Source organism: Oxyura jamaicensis, chromosome 1 (assembly GCF_011077185.1).
Source record: "Oxyura jamaicensis isolate SHBP4307 breed ruddy duck chromosome 1, BPBGC_Ojam_1.0, whole genome shotgun sequence".
NCBI classification, from domain to species: domain Eukaryota; kingdom Metazoa; phylum Chordata; class Aves; order Anseriformes; family Anatidae; genus Oxyura; species Oxyura jamaicensis.
The window spans coordinates 143,697,521-143,715,780 of NC_048893.1; the positions used below are offsets into that span (position 1 = coordinate 143,697,521).

General features: G+C 46.2%; 1 protein-coding gene across 3 annotated transcripts in view; it reads right to left on the minus strand.

The window, feature by feature from the left end:
• The window catches only part of CARS2 (cysteinyl-tRNA synthetase 2, mitochondrial), a 35,883-nt gene that overhangs the window by 2,677 nt on the left and 14,946 nt on the right, over positions 1 to 18,260 (minus strand). For 2 of the 3 annotated variants that reach the window (XM_035318112.1, XM_035318128.1), the window contains 6 exons: positions 14,313 to 14,380; positions 11,440 to 11,506; positions 7,489 to 7,627; positions 5,325 to 5,448; positions 3,251 to 3,349; positions 303 to 566 (listed from right to left, as the gene is read on the minus strand). In XM_035318112.1, coding sequence (XP_035174003.1) covers positions 303 to 566; positions 3,251 to 3,349; positions 5,325 to 5,448; positions 7,489 to 7,627; positions 11,440 to 11,506; positions 14,313 to 14,380 — 761 coding nt within the window. The remainder of the gene's footprint in view (positions 1 to 302; positions 567 to 3,250; positions 3,350 to 5,324; positions 5,449 to 7,488; positions 7,628 to 11,439; positions 11,507 to 14,312; positions 14,381 to 18,260) is intronic. The other variant, XM_035318123.1, reaches the window with a different exon arrangement.

The window sequence follows — 18,260 nt, forward strand, 5'->3', positions numbered from 1 at the left end:
CTTGGACAATTTAGGGATTTCTGAGTATGAGGGAATTATCAGTGGCAAAATAATACTCCTTTAGTAGCTGCAGAAGTAGCTACAGCTTGCACGGAGCCATGAGATTGAGGGGAGCAGAAGAGAAGGCCAGCAGTACCACCAGGTAAGAGCTCAGCTTCAGCTCAGCTTCTACCTCCTGCCACTGCAGTTGTAGGGGATGCCGGGTGTAACAAGGAAAGCTGCTGCTGGGGCATGGAGGGCAGAAACAAACCCTGCTTTAAAAAGCCACCAACAGCCTCACAAAGCAAGTAGCTGTCTTCTACCTTGATGTGGATTCCAAAGGCAGCTAGGTCCCCACGCAGACTGTCACAAGCCTCCAGGAGAGGTTTTCTCTCCTGCATTAACTTCTGTCTCTTCTCCTTCTGTTCTTGTTTTGGTCCTTTTGATCCCGTGGCACCTTCTTCTATTTGCACGGTGGCTGTTGCTTCTGGCACAGCAAGAGCGTAATTACGGACCTTTGTGCGGAAGCTTACGAGCTCATTCATCACGTTGGAGAGCAGAGCCGAGTTTCCTCCTCCCACAGCAACCTATAAATCAAACGCATTGTTTTAAAAACATCTGAGAACGATTCCAAAATCAATCACAACCCAGTTGCATGCACGAAGGCCTTCCTTGTCACCTCTCGTGGCTGTGCATCCTCCCCTGCAGCGGTACGATTAAAACATCACGCCCTCTGCTCGTGCTGGGCAGAAGTTACAGCGCAGTCGCGCTTTGAAGTAGCTCAGGGTACTCCTACACAGTACCGTGTCTACCTCGGAGCAGAAGGTACTCATGTGAACGTAACGTGCTGCCTAATCCAGCTGTGGAACCCATCAGGAAGCCTCCTCGATGCCAGAAGCAGGCGTAAATTAAAAAGGGATTAGACAAATTAACAGAGGAGAGGCCTGACAGCAGCCATCAGCCCGGCGATGGGAGCCCAGACAGTCCCGCGGCTGGGAACCCCTGAAGGAAAACCAAGTATTTTTACCTTCCATCTCCAAATTTCCCTTTCTGCAACAAAAATCTACCCCAGGACAAATCTACCGCAAACGAGAAAACGCGGCCATGGCACTTTGTCACCGTGACCCCAGAGGGGGGCGGGCACGCAGCGGCGCAATGCCGAGCACACCGGTGCCGCGGGGCGAGGCAGCCGCCCGTGACACTCGCCTGGGAGCAGAAGAGAGGCTGGGTAATTAAAGCCAGAGGGGACCAACTGCGTTTAGCCACAGAGCAGCGGGATGGGAATGAAAGGGAGTCTTTTCAGAGGCCACTGGTTGAAGCAAACAACCGAAGAGGAGGAGAAGGAGGCGAGGAGGAAGCTATTTAGGGGCCAGCGCGTGAGATGCTCAGTGCTCTCAAGGACTGGAAGAGGCAGCAAATTCCCCAAACTTTCAAAAGATGTAAACATGCTAAAGCAGCAGCTTAGGACAATGAAGAAGGAAATAAGTCTAAATGCCCGGAGTGTCCCACGGTAACCTGGGACAGGAAAAAGAGCAGAGTAAATGCTCAAATGCAGAAGGGAGAGCAAAGATGAACGATGAGAGGGGATGGATAGGAACCTGCCTTTACAGACACCACCGGCAAAGCTCAAACGAGGCACTTCTTTCATGACACAAAGGCAAGATCCTCCAAAAGAAGGGACAGCCTGGGAAATGGGATCAGTTCACCTCCTCAGGAAACACTGCATAGTCTCCCGATCTCAATTTTCTTCTTCTGTAGTAGCGACCAATCCAAAGGGCTTCTAACAAGTTTTATGCAGAAACGTGTCCTTGCCTATCCCACAGAAGATCAGCACTTCTCAGGAGAGCTAAAGCCCTTCCCTGTGCTCGCCAGCTCTAAGGAGGCACGATGGTTTCCACTCACCAGCTAGAAGCCCCCAGCAGTAACTGGTAAGGCTGAGAGGGAAACATTTACGAGACTTGTACCCGGTTAGCGATGTCTTTCAGAAACCTCCTATTTACTCTAGTAGCCCACAGACCTTTGTGATGTGTCGAGTAAGAAATCAACATCTTTATGGATTCGGTTATTTGAGGGCAAAAGGAAAAACCAGAGACAGAGAAGGATCTGCAGTGCTCTTCCTTCCTTCCTGCCTACCTCTCACCAACGTCTTCTGCTGACCCTTAATACTCCAGAGAAACTAGCTCAGCACACAAAAAAGAAAAGCATCAAGGCACTTACTTCAGTAAAAATAAATATTCACTTGCATACAGACAGCTCAGAATGTGGAGGAACGGCTTCAACATTCAACATACACACAAATACAAGTGTTTAGTCTTCAGTGGCACACTAAAGATGGCAAATGTGTGCGTTATGAGGAATAACGAACAGCTGAACTGCATCCAGCAGCTGTTTCAGAAGAAATTCTGTGGGAAAGTCCGCAAAGAAGCCAAGTAATTAAATGCCCTGATTACTGTACTGGATGAGCAAGGTTATTTGTATTTTCTCATTCTCTTCTTCCCCTCCCCCAAAAGAAATTTCTGTAGAAGCGTATCTCTGAAGAAAGTTTTTCATTTCTTACTCTTCAGCCCCACGCTCGTGAAGCTGCAGGAGGCAAGCACAGAAGAGCTTGCTAGCCTCCGAAACCCTGCGTCACTTTAAATTGCTCCCTTTCCATACACTAGGGTATCACCTTTGCATTTATTGTTCTCTTCTCTGTGCAGCACTTTCCATTGGGCTTTTCCCTCCCTGTTCCTACCCGTTTTCAAGCGCTGGAAGATATGTGAGGTACTTCCAGGGAATGCCCTCCCCTCACCCCACCTGAGGGCAGAGCAGCCCCTTTCTCCTCACCTTGGCTTTCTGCAGAGGAGCTGAGCCCTGGCTCCTGCTGGGCAGAGGAACACTCGTATGACTATCAAAGTCAGCCTGGATGCAACCATCAGAAAACGAGGAAGAGCCAGGGAAAAGACAGATAGATAGCAGCACCACCGTAAAGGCCTCCAGCACTAACTTTTTCTTGTTTTGTTCCTCCAGCTTCTGCTTCTACAACGCAGTTGCCGCAGAAGTCAAACAGGAATCCCCAGGGGAAGGAAAAATGCCCCCATTGTGCTTTACCCTTTTCTGCCTGCTCAGACGCTCTCCTAGAACATCACAGCAGAAACCGCAAGGAATGTGGGGGGGTTTGCTGAAACCATAGAAAGCTTTGTTACATTTCACGCTTTCAGAAAGCGTTGTGCAGAACGGAACGCTAGCACTGTTACCATGTGCCAGTGCACACAGAAGAGGGGTTTCATACCTGTCTTTCTTCAAAGGACATCCCAAGGGCATTAAAAAAGCCTTCTATGTAGGAAATGATGCTTCCATACACAACAGAGCTTCTGGGAGATCCGCCATCCTGTTTAAGAAACACTCAAAAGAGATTGTCCAGTCAATACATATTAGAGAGCTCGGCATCTCTCCACAGCCGAGTCGGCGAGGGAGAGCTACCACTAATTAGATAGATCCACCCCTACCAGTAAAGCCTGCCCCGGCGGGAACTTTTACGCGGCCATAAAAGCACCTTCAGCGATTCCCTTTGTGCGGTGAGGGGGAAAAGATGCAAGTAAACGGGGGAGGGGACGAGCCTCTTACCAGCACGCGCAGCGAGGAGGGGAGATGCGTGCAACCACAGCGCATTACACGCGCGCGGCAAATTGCACCTGAAAATAGCACTGCTGAGCCGGGAAGGGCTCTGCGCACGGAAACCAAATGAAAGAACAGAATCGCAGCTTCAAGGGCATCCTTAAAATAAAGGTCAAAAAAAAAAAACACCACCACCACCCTTTCTCGAGTGTCTTATTGATTTAAGCAACATGAAGGCTGCTTTGAGATTGCTTATGGCGTTTTGTCATGCCCTAGTAGCACCAGCAACCAGCGCAGCAGCGAGGGACTAGTGTTTAAGAACACAGGTATTTATTTCTCTCCTCCACATTTATTTCACTAATAAAATAAAATAAATTCAATATTAAATGATGGACTGAGAAGAGATTTAAGGGACTAACAGTTGCCTAAAAAAAAAAAAAGAATGATGACATAATTAGCAGCTGGTGCTGGCTTTTATCTGGTAGCTCCATCGGGGTCTGAGATAAGCCAAAACCTAAAATTTCCAAACTGGAAGAAGCTGAAGCGAATTGCTGAGGAAAGAAACAGGAACGAGCCAACTAAGATAAAAATTATGAGAAGATAAATATGATTCATTTCTCTTTTTGATGTGAATTCACTCAGTTCTTAAGGAAAAAAAGCACCCACACGTTGACTAGGAGGTAAAACGTAAAAAGCTGGACTGCACCCAGATGAGCTCCCTCAAGACACCAAGCTACCAGACTCAGCTGACAAAGTTGACAAAACGAATTCAGAGAAAACGAGCAGTGACTAGCAATATGTGCATTTGAGGAGCAGTAATGCTATTGCAGATCCCTACGGCAAACTGGCTTGAGCCAGGGATATGTTTGGCGAGTGATTTTGTAACAAAAAGGGGCAGATGAGGCTGAAGAGGGAGCTTAAAATCAGCACCAAAACAAGAGCAGGTGGAGGCAGGATGTTTAAAGCAATGAGCAAATTCTCCCTTAAAAGCAGCTATTGCTATGTACTTGACATCTCTTTCACAGCACAAGGTGGACATCATGAAAACAGAAATTAAGGAGCACAGCAGCAAGGCTGAGCTGTTCGCCTCGAGCGAGAAAGAGAGTTGTGGGTAAAAGAGAACAAGTCTCCAGACTGTGTTTATTGCTCGGGTCTTGTCCTTTCCAGATGATTCCTTCATGTCAGCATCGAGAGACCTTAACAGGGTCTTGACTTGCCAAAAGTCACCTGAAGATGGGGACTCACGCAGGCACGCCGAGGCCACAGTTATGATCTGCCAACAGCAGCAGATCCCTGCTCCTCTAAGCTGGGCTCACCACCACGAGCATTCATGCACTTAGAGCTAACTATGCCTGCCTGCCAAAGCTCCCCAGAAGTGACCACCACCCCTTTCCCTACTGAGGCCGACTTCTAGGCACGGATGCGAAGCAAAGAAGCATGGCAAGGCCGTAAAACCAGCATTAAAATTAGCAGCGTGTCACAGAGGCTTCAGGCCTTTTGAAAACCCGAGGTATAAATAATATCGGGCAGCAGCAAAGAGAGATACTTTGGACACAGCGAGGCATAATACAATAGTCATATATAATTCCTGTGCTACAGCCAGGACAAATGGGGACCATTAAGGTCAACAATTTATGGAGCTTTGTTTCTGCTGGTTTCTCGTGTGAACAATAAACTAATCTGTCTGCATTAAACAGTAGGACAGTGGACAGCTGTCATTTTCTGATCTCTGTATCCTAATGGGTTACCTTAGTAACAGCCTTAAGCTGTCTGTTGCCATGGTGAACGAGGTCCATAATTGCTGCAACAGCCCTGGAGGTGTCAAAGTCATCTGCAAACGCAGCCTTCACGTTCACTTTTGTGTTGGCTAGCCTTCAAGAAGAAAAAAGGTAACGTTTAAGATAAGACAAACAAGATGCCAGCAGTACGCTGAAGCCATCAGCTAGTCAGGAGGAGTCATCAGAAGGACACTCATTTCCTCCTGAGCTGCTCCGGGAGGGGAGATGCTACACCGATCAGGAGAGAACACATTTTTCAGTTGCAAAGGGAAAAAACTTGACGCCTGTCAGAACCCAAAGCGCTACATCCGTTCAATAAATACATCATTAATCACAGGAACCAACAGCAGAGCAATGCTCGCCTTCATCATTTAAAAACAGATGGAAAGCTGGCTTGATATTAAGCACATTAGCAGCTTTGCTAAGTCCTTTTATTCTAGCAGCCCGTTCTTCACGCTGAGGGCACGTTTCTCTTCCAAAGCCACGCCGCACGCATTGCTCCAGCGCTTAGCAGGAGAGCTGGGCTGGGTCAGGTAGGAGTCCTGCTGGCAGGATCCGGCTCCGATGCAGGCTCTGCCTCCCCGTTTTCTCGGCTAGCTGAATTCCAGCTCCGTGACCCCACTACAGGCTGAGAGAAAGGTCTGGTGGAAAAGCCAAGCCCGCCTCCAGCGCCCCTTGGGCAGCCTGCACTTGTCGTCGCAGGAGCGGTGCCCACCGGGGCCTCTTGGCAGGGGAGGGTGAGCTGAGCAGGGGGAATGAACAGCAAGCTGCTGGCAGCTTCCTGTTGTACAAAGCCAGGTGAACTGGATATTGATAGCCACTGACACGGGGATGCTGCTCCACAATAAAGTCGGAGCAGCAGGGTTACCTGGGGAGCCTCAAGCTATCGTAGTACCTCTGGGGATCTCCTCAACCCTGTTTTGCCTGTTTCTGAGTGGTTTTGCCTGGAATACCTGCCTCTCTCAGGTATCAAATGGCTGCTACACTAAATCCATTCACCCAAAGCTATTTCCTGTGAATTTCCCCTTCTCCATTTAGTATCTACCACTTTCCCAAAATAAGAACTTTACATTTAGTGATACACAAGATTTGCCCTCTCTTATGTCCTCCACTGACACTCTATTTTGACTTCCTCACACGCCTCACACCTCTAAGCCTCATCCCTCAGCAGCAAGTCCCCTGCTGCCTCCAGCTGAAGGACAGCTTCAGCTGCCCAGTATCACGAGTAGCTAATTCAACGCCCCCTCCTTGTGACACGCTCCGCTGCTCCTTACGAGACGCAGTGAGACGCAGTCGGTAGAGCCACGAGCTCTTCAATGCGACCGTGCACGCACCACCAAGAAACTGCCTCTCACTTCATCTTCCCCTCTGTTGGCACGCCTCAGAGCTGCTTGTATGTGTGGCGCTTCACTGCCTCTCCCACCCTAAATCCAGAGCACCAGGCTCCTGAGGTTTACACCCAACACCAACCACATCTCTGGATTTGAGCAAGCTGGCCTAGTGGAAGGTGTGTGTGCCCACGGCGGGGGGCTGGAACTAGGCGATCCCTAAGGGTCCCCCCCAGATCATTCTACTATTCTGGAAGATGATCCAATTTTTGTGAGGGGCTCCAGAAGAGATTCTCCTCATCGCTGTCAGGGTCCCAACAAACAGAACTTCTTTCCCTGTGAAATCTCTCCTGACCATTTTCTGAGTAACCCTTCCCTCCTTCACACCAGCCTGTCAGCCAGTTTGACTACAAGCTCATGTACCCAAGGCATATTACTTTCCAGTTGTCTTCTTTCTTCTTCAGTCTCTAAAACACAGTTCTTCTTATGTCCTGGGTAGCTTTGCGACTTCAGACACAGCTTTTCCTTCTACATCAGTCAGGAGGTGCAAATGTGCTTATGTTAGGTCAGGCACACTAGATAAATAACGTGATTTTACAAATACAATGAACTAAGTATAGCTGACTGTGAGGAAGAACAGCTGGCTATAGAAATAAGAAAAAAAGCTACCCTTGGTGGGGATAGCAGGGAAGATAGCTTCCCAGTTCTTAAACAGAACTCAGTATGTTACAAAGTTCAGCCCTCCAAGCCTGTCAGCAATTATTGCTCACATAATCACAATCTCTAGATAGAGGAAGCACACTTACCTTTCCCACAGTATGTCTTCTCTCACGGGGTCACATACCAGCTGTCCTTTTATATAAGCATTTGCATCTCTAACAAACGAGGAGATTGCCTGGAGAAGGTGCTTTGCATCATTCATGGTCTCATCACTGAATTCTACTGCTAAGAAAAAAAAACACACGAGCATTGTGATATGGAGGAAGTTGCTGTCATACATAGGCACGATATTTTGAGCCACAGTCATTCCAGGAACAAAAGTTTGTTGTTACTTGTCAGAGCAAACTTTTCGTAATTGCACATTTAATTAGCAACTCTGGTTTTCAAGTGCACTAGGTGAATTAGATCAACATAAAAGACAATCATTACACATGACAACATGTAGCCTAGTGGAAAAGCTTTAGACTGTTCTGAAGATTGTTTGGAAGCTCTCTGAAGTAAACACCTACTTGATTTAAAGTTTTGTTTGTTTGTTTGTTTTTGTTTTTGTTTTTCTGTATTGAATCTTTCTGCCTGGTTATTATTCTAATACACTTGGATGGGATGTGCTTCTAATCATCCCCCCAGATTAAAGCTGGGAGAACATACCTTTGATCTCCCCCTGAATTTTGTTCCTATTTTAATTTAGGTAGACACATTCTGCCTTTGGAGACCTCCGAAGACACCTAACCCTCACCACTGACTGAGGAACACAGGCACTTACTGCTAAAGGACTGCATCACCAGCACCTAAACACCTAGAGGCACCCAGCATTTTGCCACCTAGGTCTGCACTAGGTAACTTCACCGAGGGCAGAAGCCAGATGTGAGCCCTGATCTCGGTGCCACTAGCATAAATCCCAAAGAAGCCTAGCTGTTTAAACAGGATTCTTTCTGCAGGAGTTGTCCCAGTGTAACTGAGGCGTTAGCCTGGACTGTATACGTCAGGTTTCCCACTTGTGTGTAATTAAAAATCTGCATTACTGGCTCCTTAACATTGGTTTTAAAATTAAGCTTTACTAAGCTTTTAAAAAGACTGATGTAGTGACTTTTAGGAAACCGTGAGATATCGAAGGAGATCATTTATATCCACTAAGATTACTCAACTGATTACCCTGGTTACAGGGGCTCCGAGAGGAATACTTGATGAAAGTTTATTCTGATGAAGCTTTGATTAAAGCCATTCTTCTCCACTGATTCAGGGCATTCTTCTAACCCGCCACGTGCTGCAAGCGCACCACGGGGCACACACGCTGCTCAAGCAGCTCTCCATCCACCCCTTCCCTCCTTGCCACGGAAACCATCGCTGCTAAATGCAAAATAACAGGTTTGCTGTTAGCACCGACATCCTGAGACCCAAACGAGGAAAACGTTTCAGTTCATTCAAGTACAGAAAATCTCTGAGCCTGTTCTGGAGACAAGCAGAGGGTTTTTAGGGTAAACGTAACACGGACCACAAAAAGGCCCATTCTGAGCACAAGATCTGAGCACAAGATCTACATAAACTACAGCACCAAGCAAGGATCTTCTTTGAAATACTAGGGAAACTGCAGAGTACTGAACATGTGCTTGATAGCCTCAGAATGAAAAAATCAGTAAGAGCAGAGAGGCTAGGGAACAGTGATTACAGCACCGGCCTTGGCAGCAGTAGGGCACGCTGTTCTTCTGTTGCACGTCTTATTTTTCCCTAACACACCGCTCAGCACTTTGTGTGCACAGAAGCAGACACACCGGGGCAAGCTGGAGTCAGAAAGCACACGTGGCGATGCCACCCAGCATTTGCTGATTTCATTACGCAGAGGGAGCAAACTCCAGGCTGTCAGTGCCGCAGTACCCAAGCACAGAGGGAGATGACTAGCATCTGTCATGCCTCATTTCTCAGGCTTTATTTCCAAACCCATTTCTCTGGTCATGTCTTCTTGGCTGTGTGCTCCTACTGTTAAGCAGCCCAGAGTCCGTGGTGATGTCCTGCAGGTGCCCAGCCCCAGGCAACACAGCCCCTTCTTCTCAAAGGAGCTTTATCCTAGTGGACAGCACCTCCGTGCTTCCAGACGAGAAGAGCCATCAGACACTGGCCTCGTCTAAGCATTCCTGAAGGCTTTGTATGGGCTCAGTCTGACGAGCACATAACACTGCCCAACTCTCCAAGCTTGTACTCCAGCGAGGATAACGTGTTCTCCTTCCAAGGCAGGAATCGCCACCAGCAGGCTCAGGCTGCAGAAAGCTTTTTAGGAACAAAGAGAAGGCGCTCGGGATCTCACCTCTGGGAAGCAGGCAGCAAGGAGAAATGCAGTAGTCATCTTTGAACGGAGCTGACGGCACGGGCACGCTCTGACTCACCGCTCAGTAAGAGCCTGACTGTGCCCGTTTGCCTGACAAGGGTCCTGCAATCAGCACCTCATCCTGCCTCATCACGTGGCAGTGCCGCACACCTCCCAGCAGCTCCTATCTGCACAGCGGCTCACTGGCATTACATGGATACGACACCAACGCTTCCTTTTAGCAAAGACACCTAGATTTGCACAGGCAGCCCTGTTTTTTATCGCAATAAGATATTTATCCTAGAAGGACGTGGCCATTCTTTACTTTTCAGGGTGGTTCAAAGGCAGCCAGCTCCGGAGCAGTGCAGAGGGGCGTGCGGGCATCCTCAGCTTCAAGGGCTGCCCGTGCCATCCCTCCCCCCTGAGGCAACTAAGGCAACCCAGCCTCTCAGCTTTTGTTTCTAGAACAAACATACGTAGGGCAATGCTGTAGGTGCCAGCCTTTTACTTCATCCTTTGTTTCATTCACTCCAGACTCCCACGTGCCCCCAGCTGCAGCCAGAGTGCCACTCAAGTGTGCACAATTATTTCCTCTTCCGACAGAGGCCCGGAGGAAACAGCCAGGCAGGCTGCTGTCCCCACAGCAGTAGCACCCTGCTGCAATTCCCCACCAGCATTCACTCCTCCACTCCGACAGTGGTGGAGGCTGGCAGCTACAAACGCCCTTACTATCCCAAACGTCCGAGTATTTCAGGAATACGCAGCCTTCCTGATGCCTTTGGCTGCCTTAGGAAAGCAATGCTCCACCAGGCAGGTAGCTCCTGCAAGCAGCCAGAGGTATTAATGAGCAGAAAGATTTCCCAGCCCAGTAACTGCCTGTCTGTGTGGATGCACAGCGTGTTACACATTAGCAAAGCCACAGAGCCTTCACCACATCAGTTCTCCCAGTCCTTCTGCTAGGTGTGCTTTATTTGAGGCATCTGGAGGCTGGCTTAATAACACAGCAGGTGTTTCAGTGTGCTCCAGCATCTCAGCGCAGTACCAGGAGTGCTGACAAATCACAGTATCCAACAGCAGCCATGGAGCTACCATCCACTTTTGGCAGATATCGATAAACTGGTAAAAACGCTACCCGCATGAAAACCTCTTCTGGTTAAAAGCAGTGCCTGCCTGACGGAAACACTCTGGTGTAGAGAGGGAAGCCAGCAAAATTCCCCCGCAGCTTTCCCTGCCAGCAGCTTCTGCCAGCTTACCGCCATCATCAGCTCATCAAGTGTTCGCCCAAGTGAGCTGCACTGCCCTGAATGCCGAGCAACTCCACGGGACAGAAGTAAAATAAAAATAAAGAATTATTAGTAAGCCCTTGTCGTACCCTAGAGGGCTAGAAGGCAAAGCTGTACCCACATCTGTCTCTAAAAACAGTTGGTTGTGACTGAAATGTAACTGGCTGCAACAGATGCAATCAGAGGTGGAGGTAACTCATTAACTGAAAGCGTAATTAATTCAGAGGTGTAATTAACCTCAGTTTCAGGAAGGTATTTAGACAAACAGTTAAGTGCTGCCCTTGGTAAAGATGCCTTTCTAAATGTCAGCCTAAGAGCAGCCCCACGGAGCACAGCGAACCTTCCCACTTAGGGTGGGAGCTGCGAGGCACGGCAGGAGGAACCCCCCTCCTGTGCACCGCCGGATCTCCAGTCTGGGAGGCGTGTGTGAAAAGCCAGGCGTACCTTTCTCTTACCTGAGCTGTACCTGCTGCGCAGACAGAACATCCTGAATTGATCCGATGAAAACTTCTTCAGAAAATCCTAAACCCCACCCAAAGAAAGGCAGCTTTAGTATCGCGTCAGATCATTTCGTCATCTGTTGTTCAGTTCTCTGACGCTAGATTTACAGCATATTTCAAACTGACATTACACATAACCTTTGATCTTTAAGTTAGGATTAAAGCTTTAAATTAGAAAACTGGTTTAAAGTCTGAACTAAATAAAATCTAATTCCATACACATATAGTGGGTATATATACACAGAATATACAAATACACATGTAATGTCAATCACAAATATAAAACGCTGAAAAAATACTTTGTTATGATGATCAAATGTACATTGAATAAAGACCTGTGCAAAAAACAAACAAACAAAAATTGCTAGACTAAGAGGGGGATACAATCCTACAGGAAAGGACAACTCCTAAGTTTTGCAAAGTTTATGATAAAGAAAAACTTCTTGAAGAAGAAAATGAGTGTACCTTTTCTGGAGGACTAGCTTATGAAGGAAAATGGGGGAGTGAACAAAAAGCTTTTTTTTTTTAAAAAAAAAAAAATCACTGGAAATGATCTATGCTAGTTGTGAAACCTCATTTATTTCACCCTACTACTTATTCAGCTCTAAAAATAATTTACTGTCCCGACAAAGGAGTATTTAAGTGCTTGGAAGGGACACGGATAAAACATTCCATCACTTGACAGCTCTGCTCTCAGCAAGAAGGTTGAACAAGGTGGCAGATTAACTGAACATCGCATTCCTGTCTCTTTCTTTTCCCCAATTTGCAAATTGGTGATAGTAAGTTTGTAACACTGAAGTGCCACTGAAATAGAAAACCACAAGGTGAAGTCAGTACAAGAAGAAAACATGGGAGGTGTCATTTGCTTAAAGACGCACATTTTGGAATTTAGCTCCTGCTGCCAGACTGAGCCAGCCTGAACACTGAAGGTAGCGAAATGTCAGCAATGTGCAGTCTCTCAAGTGAAAATAGAAATAATTGAGGCAATCAGTGCAAGCTAAATCAAGAAACAGATTGTGAAACTAAATGGCCTTTTTTTTTTTTGGAAATAAACTTAACTCATAACTTTGTGTACTCAGTGTTTTCCTTCTGTATATTAGCGTAAAGCTTCTGGGAACAATGTCAGGAAAGCAAGGAAATAAATTCTACTGAGGAAAACTTTGAATCTGGAAAGAGGTCATCCAAATTGCAGAAATCAGTTCTGTATTTCCTTAAGAACAGAGCACGGAGAAAGAAAGTACCCGTAAATCTTTCAAAGCAGGTTGCTTGGCTGTGCATGATCGCCACGCACTTGATTTTGGAGGTCAGAATTAATAGCCATTATAAAAAAAAAAATGCACAGAAAAGGAAACAAGGGGGAAGAAAAATAGCGCAGCTGGACTGAGAGCATCCAGCACGGCTGCAGGAAAGGAGAGCCATGCCTCAGTGGCTGCCAGGAATGCGCTCCGCGCTCCTCTGCCACCCGAGACAAAGGAAAAGCCGCCGGCACCATCCGAGGCCGTGAATTTTTCAGAGCACAGGCACAGAGTTCCACACAGGGCTTAGCGCCCGGGATGCAGAAAGACTGTATGGGAAGAAATCTGGCTCACTGGACTGAAAGTTACTTGCCGGAGAGGATTAATACTTGCTAACCATGTCTAATCGCAGAAATTAAAAGAAGAAACCCACAAGGAAAGAGAGAAGGCCCTGAATGTTTTGGTGCTGAGCGTATCGCTGCTGGCTACAAAGAAATTTCTGTTTGCCTCCTGCACAACACTCTCCTCCGTACAAAGAAGTGCCGCTGCAAAAATGCAGGGGAGCATTTCTATACGTTTTTTTGTTGTGTGCATTGCATTAATAGCCATTGCTCCACCCTGCCTACAGCATCTGCTTCGACTCAGGAAACTGCTGTGAAAACGGTGAGCGATGGATAATTCTCCTAGGGGAGGAGAGGCTTAACTGTACACACACGAGACAAGATCGGGAGAATTCAGAATAAAGCAGAACTGCTTTTAAAAGGGCTGTAATTAGTCTTCCAAGAGGGCAGAGGGGAACGTACGTGCTGAAACAGCCTCTCAAGCTTTGTCTAAAGGAAGAAAATTACCCGCTTCGAACAATAGGTGTCAGCCATCGCTGGAGCTGAGATGGTGTTAAGCGCAGCGTATCACCAACACGATGACACAAACCCTGCTCTGCGCTACGCCGCAAACTTTGGCTCAACCCCTTTGTGGACCTTCAGGGAGGAAAGAAGAGGATCCACAAGCTACTGACTCACTGAACTGCTTCTGGCAAACGGTTCCTTCTCTCTGACAGGGTAAAACAGGACGTATTCATGCAGCTTGGAGGTATTAAAAGACAAAGGTCTCCGTACATCAGCATGAAGGTGACAGTAAAAAAAATAGTGAAATAAAATAAAGGAGAAGAAAAGAGACTATTATGATAGTGTACTTGATAAATTACTGAGAACATGCTGAGACTATTTCCCTTTTTGCCTAAAGCAGGCCAAGAAAAAATATCCACCCTTGCCTAATTCTGAAACTCATTCACGGTAAGATGAGTGTACAGAAGAGAAGCCGTACTGCGACGCAGACTTCTGGTACTAGGCACAAATGCTGCTCCTACAAACACTCTCAGCTCAGCAAGACCCAAGTTATGAACAATCCCTGAGTCACAGCAGGTTTCCTGCATCCAAACAGAGAATAACAGGTACATCTGCATTAGAAAAACACTCTGCTTCACTTCTTTCACTGCAGTGTAAGCAAATGCTCATGTGTTTTCTCAAAAGAAGGCTGTGATTAATACTTACGTGTTACATACATACATCTCTTCAGCTCACAAAAATAGCTTACCTTAATTGTTATGTAGTTTTTTAATGACTTGGACATTTTTTCTTGACTTCCTTTAATGTGCAAATGCCCTAAAAAGAAGAAAGAATTGGGATAAGTTAGTATGCTTCTCAGTGGGCAATGAATGAGAAAAAACTCTGACACTGGAGTCTCAGGAGGCAGCATACGCTGAGATGGACGTACGCCAACCATCTCAATGCAAAGTGTAAATTATTGTTCAAAAGCTTGGCCACGCCATCCTCGACATGGGCTGGGTGAATTTTAAAACAGAAGAAAACGTTATTCAAAAAAGAACCACCCTAGGAGCAGAGACATCATTAAAAAAAAAAAAAAAAAAAAAAAAAAACGAAAAAACAAACAAACAAAAAACCACAAAAAGTCTCCCTTCACCAAGTTGATAATATATTGATAAAAAAAAAAAAAAAAGCATTTTTCAGTCCTCGGAGAAAAGTATTTTATCTGTTACCCTGGACTTTCCAGAAATATTTTAAGACTTTTAAAGATCATCCAATTATCCTGCAATATGATGTTCTTGAAACCCAAACAATTTTCTGTGTGTACTCCTCACTACTATTTTTTTTAATCCAAAAGTTTATTGCGTTAATCCAAAATACCTGAAGTGTCAAGTTTTCTGCTCATCCCCTATCCTGAAACTCTATCTACCAAAAATTTGGAAAGAGTTGATTGCCAGAATGGGTTAGACAGGATAAGGAAGACACTCAGATCTGAGGATCTGTTTTCTGAAGTTCATTTTAAGAGATACCACAAAGCAATTCATAGCTTTTGAAAGGCAACTGGTAGATTTTACTGCTCAGAATTAGCTTTCTGAAAAAGCCGTCTGTTTTTTTTCTGAATACTTAGGCCAAAGAATCTGACAGGAGCTTAAAGTCACAGAGAAGAGTTAGTGAGGAGTACTGTACTTGGGAAATAACGTCATCCGCTCTATCTGGGAGTACACTCGCTCGAAGTGGGGCTAGTGAAGGCAGTGGGGAGCATCCAAGGTGGCCATCCAGACCTTCTCCCCGCATGCTGAGTCCTCCTGCACAGCTCTCAGCTGTGCCACACCAAGCACACGTGGCTGTTAACCACAGCCTCTGTGGCGTGGCAGCTCTGGGGCACTCCAGGCACAAGGAGTGCACCAGGCACCAGGCGCTGCATGCTAACGCTGCTCACAGTGCAGCTTCCTCACACAGGCATGGCTCTGAGCAGTGTCCGTGCAGGTCCTCCACCAGGACTCATTCCTCTCCTGCTGCCTTGGGGAGCTGATGAGGTAGAAGAAAAATAACGGGGGGATTTAGGTGGTAAGGAACCTCAGCAGGCTGCTCAGCCAAACCCTGCTCCTAGCCCGGCTACCTTCAAAGCCAGATCGTGGTCAAAATTGCCCAAGTTCTGTCTGAAGAAAGGGATTCATTTCTTGGCTGCTCATGGCTGGGATGCAGTGTAAAGAAGAGGCTGCTGGTGTGATGTTTACAGAAGCCTACTCCTACCACAGGCCCCGCATTTCACCAGACTTCGGGAGAGAAAAAAAAAAAAAAAAAAAAAAAGAAGGGGAAAAGTTATAGCTACAATGCCTAATTTGAATTAATTTTAAAATGTAATCTCTAAGCACTAATACAGCTTTCAATGGCTGCATGGACCTTCCATTTGCAGGGCTGTGGTACAAGAAAAAGGATGTAAAGATCTCCATCACACTGAGGAGGGTAGGCAGAGCTTGGCCTCAGGATAAAGTTCTGTCAAGGCAATGCAGAAGGTAAAGCTGTATGCTCCTGGACCTGGTCTGCACTAGCCACACCACCACCACTGATAGAAGACATCAATTATTCAGAGCCAGAGGGATGCTGAACACAGAGCCAATAAAATGGTACTCAGCATCATTTCAGAAATGTAGTTAAAAGCTTTAATTGGCTTCTCCTATTAATAGAGTAATCCTGTAAGTTACCAAGCACCCACAACTAACACAGAGTTTTCAGACACTCTGTTAACCGCAGAACCCAGCACTTAACCCTACTCAGATGCAGATTTTTAAGTGTGAACTTTCCTTACTCTTTAATACCACAGCAGCAACCTTGCATTCTTCCAGATGCAGCAGGCCAGTGCTACCTGATGCCTCGGGGTGCTCCTCAGGGTGGACACGCTACACACAATTATGGCTCTGTTTTCACAGACGGTGGAAGAGGTTTCAGTTTTTGCAGAGTAGCCCAGTCTGGTGCTTGAATTTTGCATCACTTTGCACAGCGCTGCTCTGCTGCCCTGACTGGAACCCTCTCCCTTCTCCAAGGGGACAAAATTCCCACCAACTCTTCTGGAGAGAAAAGCAATCTTCTTGGGCTTGGTGAATGGACATGAGAAGCATCTGGTTTCACCTCCTAGCTCTTTCTGACAGTGGTTCAAGTCAGCTGAGATTCTCCAGGAGAAAGCCACCTCCAGTCCTACCTCCAGCACCTGGACATTGAAGTTTGCACAGCACCCTTTCAAGGATGGCAAAGAATCAAGAGATGTATGGATCCAGAACCAGCTACAACAAAAATCTACAATTAAATAAAAAAATCTCATTTTCAGCATGTTTGCCCTGACTGCTATCAGGTGAGGCCATTTCCACTGCCGTGTCGTTAAATTCAGGGCCCTAAATAAAAGCATGCAGGCTGCCAGAAACACTGGACACTCGTAGCTCTAACAACTAAAATAAACCCCCCATACACAAGTTTTGTCAGGGGAAAAGGAATAGCCTGGGTATGCTTATTTATTTATTTATTTTGCTTTTGTAAAGCTGTCTAAATATTGACTGACTTACCTGTAGGCAGCCTAATTTCAAGCAATTTGGCCATGTTGTCTTAATAAGGCACAGGTAATACCTGCATTTGAAATAATACTCCTCTTCAAGAGCTTCAGCACTTAGAATGATTTCATTGAAGAATCACAAAATACAAGGATTTTCATAACTTTGGCTTGGCGCTCTTCCCAGAGCACAAGTAGTCTAAAAATAAAGTCCTTATAAGAAGATTTATCCCCAGTGCAGGGATTTTCTTCCTCTAATGGGGATTGCTTCTCCAATTCTGAGCCTGCTAAAATTCTGAAGTCTGTTACCAGAATAAATTGTTTCTGAAGCTGATTCATTTGCCCTAAATAATTCACGTTATCGTCCTCCAGCAAAATTTTTTGAATTAATGAATGTAATCTGTCAGCTTCTAGAGAACCTCAGCACTCAAACTGCCCTTGGAATCAAGGCATTTTTTCCCCTTTTCTTGAGAAAAGAAATCTTGAATCTGAACCCTCTTTATTTGCTTGGTTTCAAAGAATATTTCCCCTATAGTTTTGAATCCAAGCTAGAGAACTCAGATTAACTGTTTTTTTTTTGGCACAGGGCTCCAGCTGGCAGTAACCAGTGTATTGTCTGTCTCATTGGAAGCACAGAGAATTTCCCAGCACTTCAGGAGTAAAGCGTACCCCCTGGAGGATGCGCCAGCCTCTGGACAATTTCTGGTGACTTATAACAGCCTCTACATTGCGAACTGAAACTAGAATTCGGTATTAACCCCAAACAGAACAAATATATAAAGGCCTCGGTAATTCCCAGAGTGTACCACAGCTCTACAGCTCTTGCTCAAACAAGCAGCTGATAGAGTTCAACAAGAGATCTTACACAAAGTATTGTTCTCTGGAGACCACCCAGAAACACTGCAACTACAGTCGGAAGAGGAAACTTCACAGTTCCTACCAGAAGGACGCTGCCAGTCCCATCACATAATGACATTGTTCAGAGCATTGCACAGCACAATCTTCGCTGAAACATTATTGTGTGAGGCAGCAGTTCAACATAACAGCAACATGATAATGCTGAAGACTGAGTAGAAGACACTGTGCTATCATTTAGTCAAGCGCAGGCAGCAAGGTCACTTCTAGGGGAAAGAGACGCAGAGGTCTGTGGCATCTATGGGCTACAGCAAGACCAAG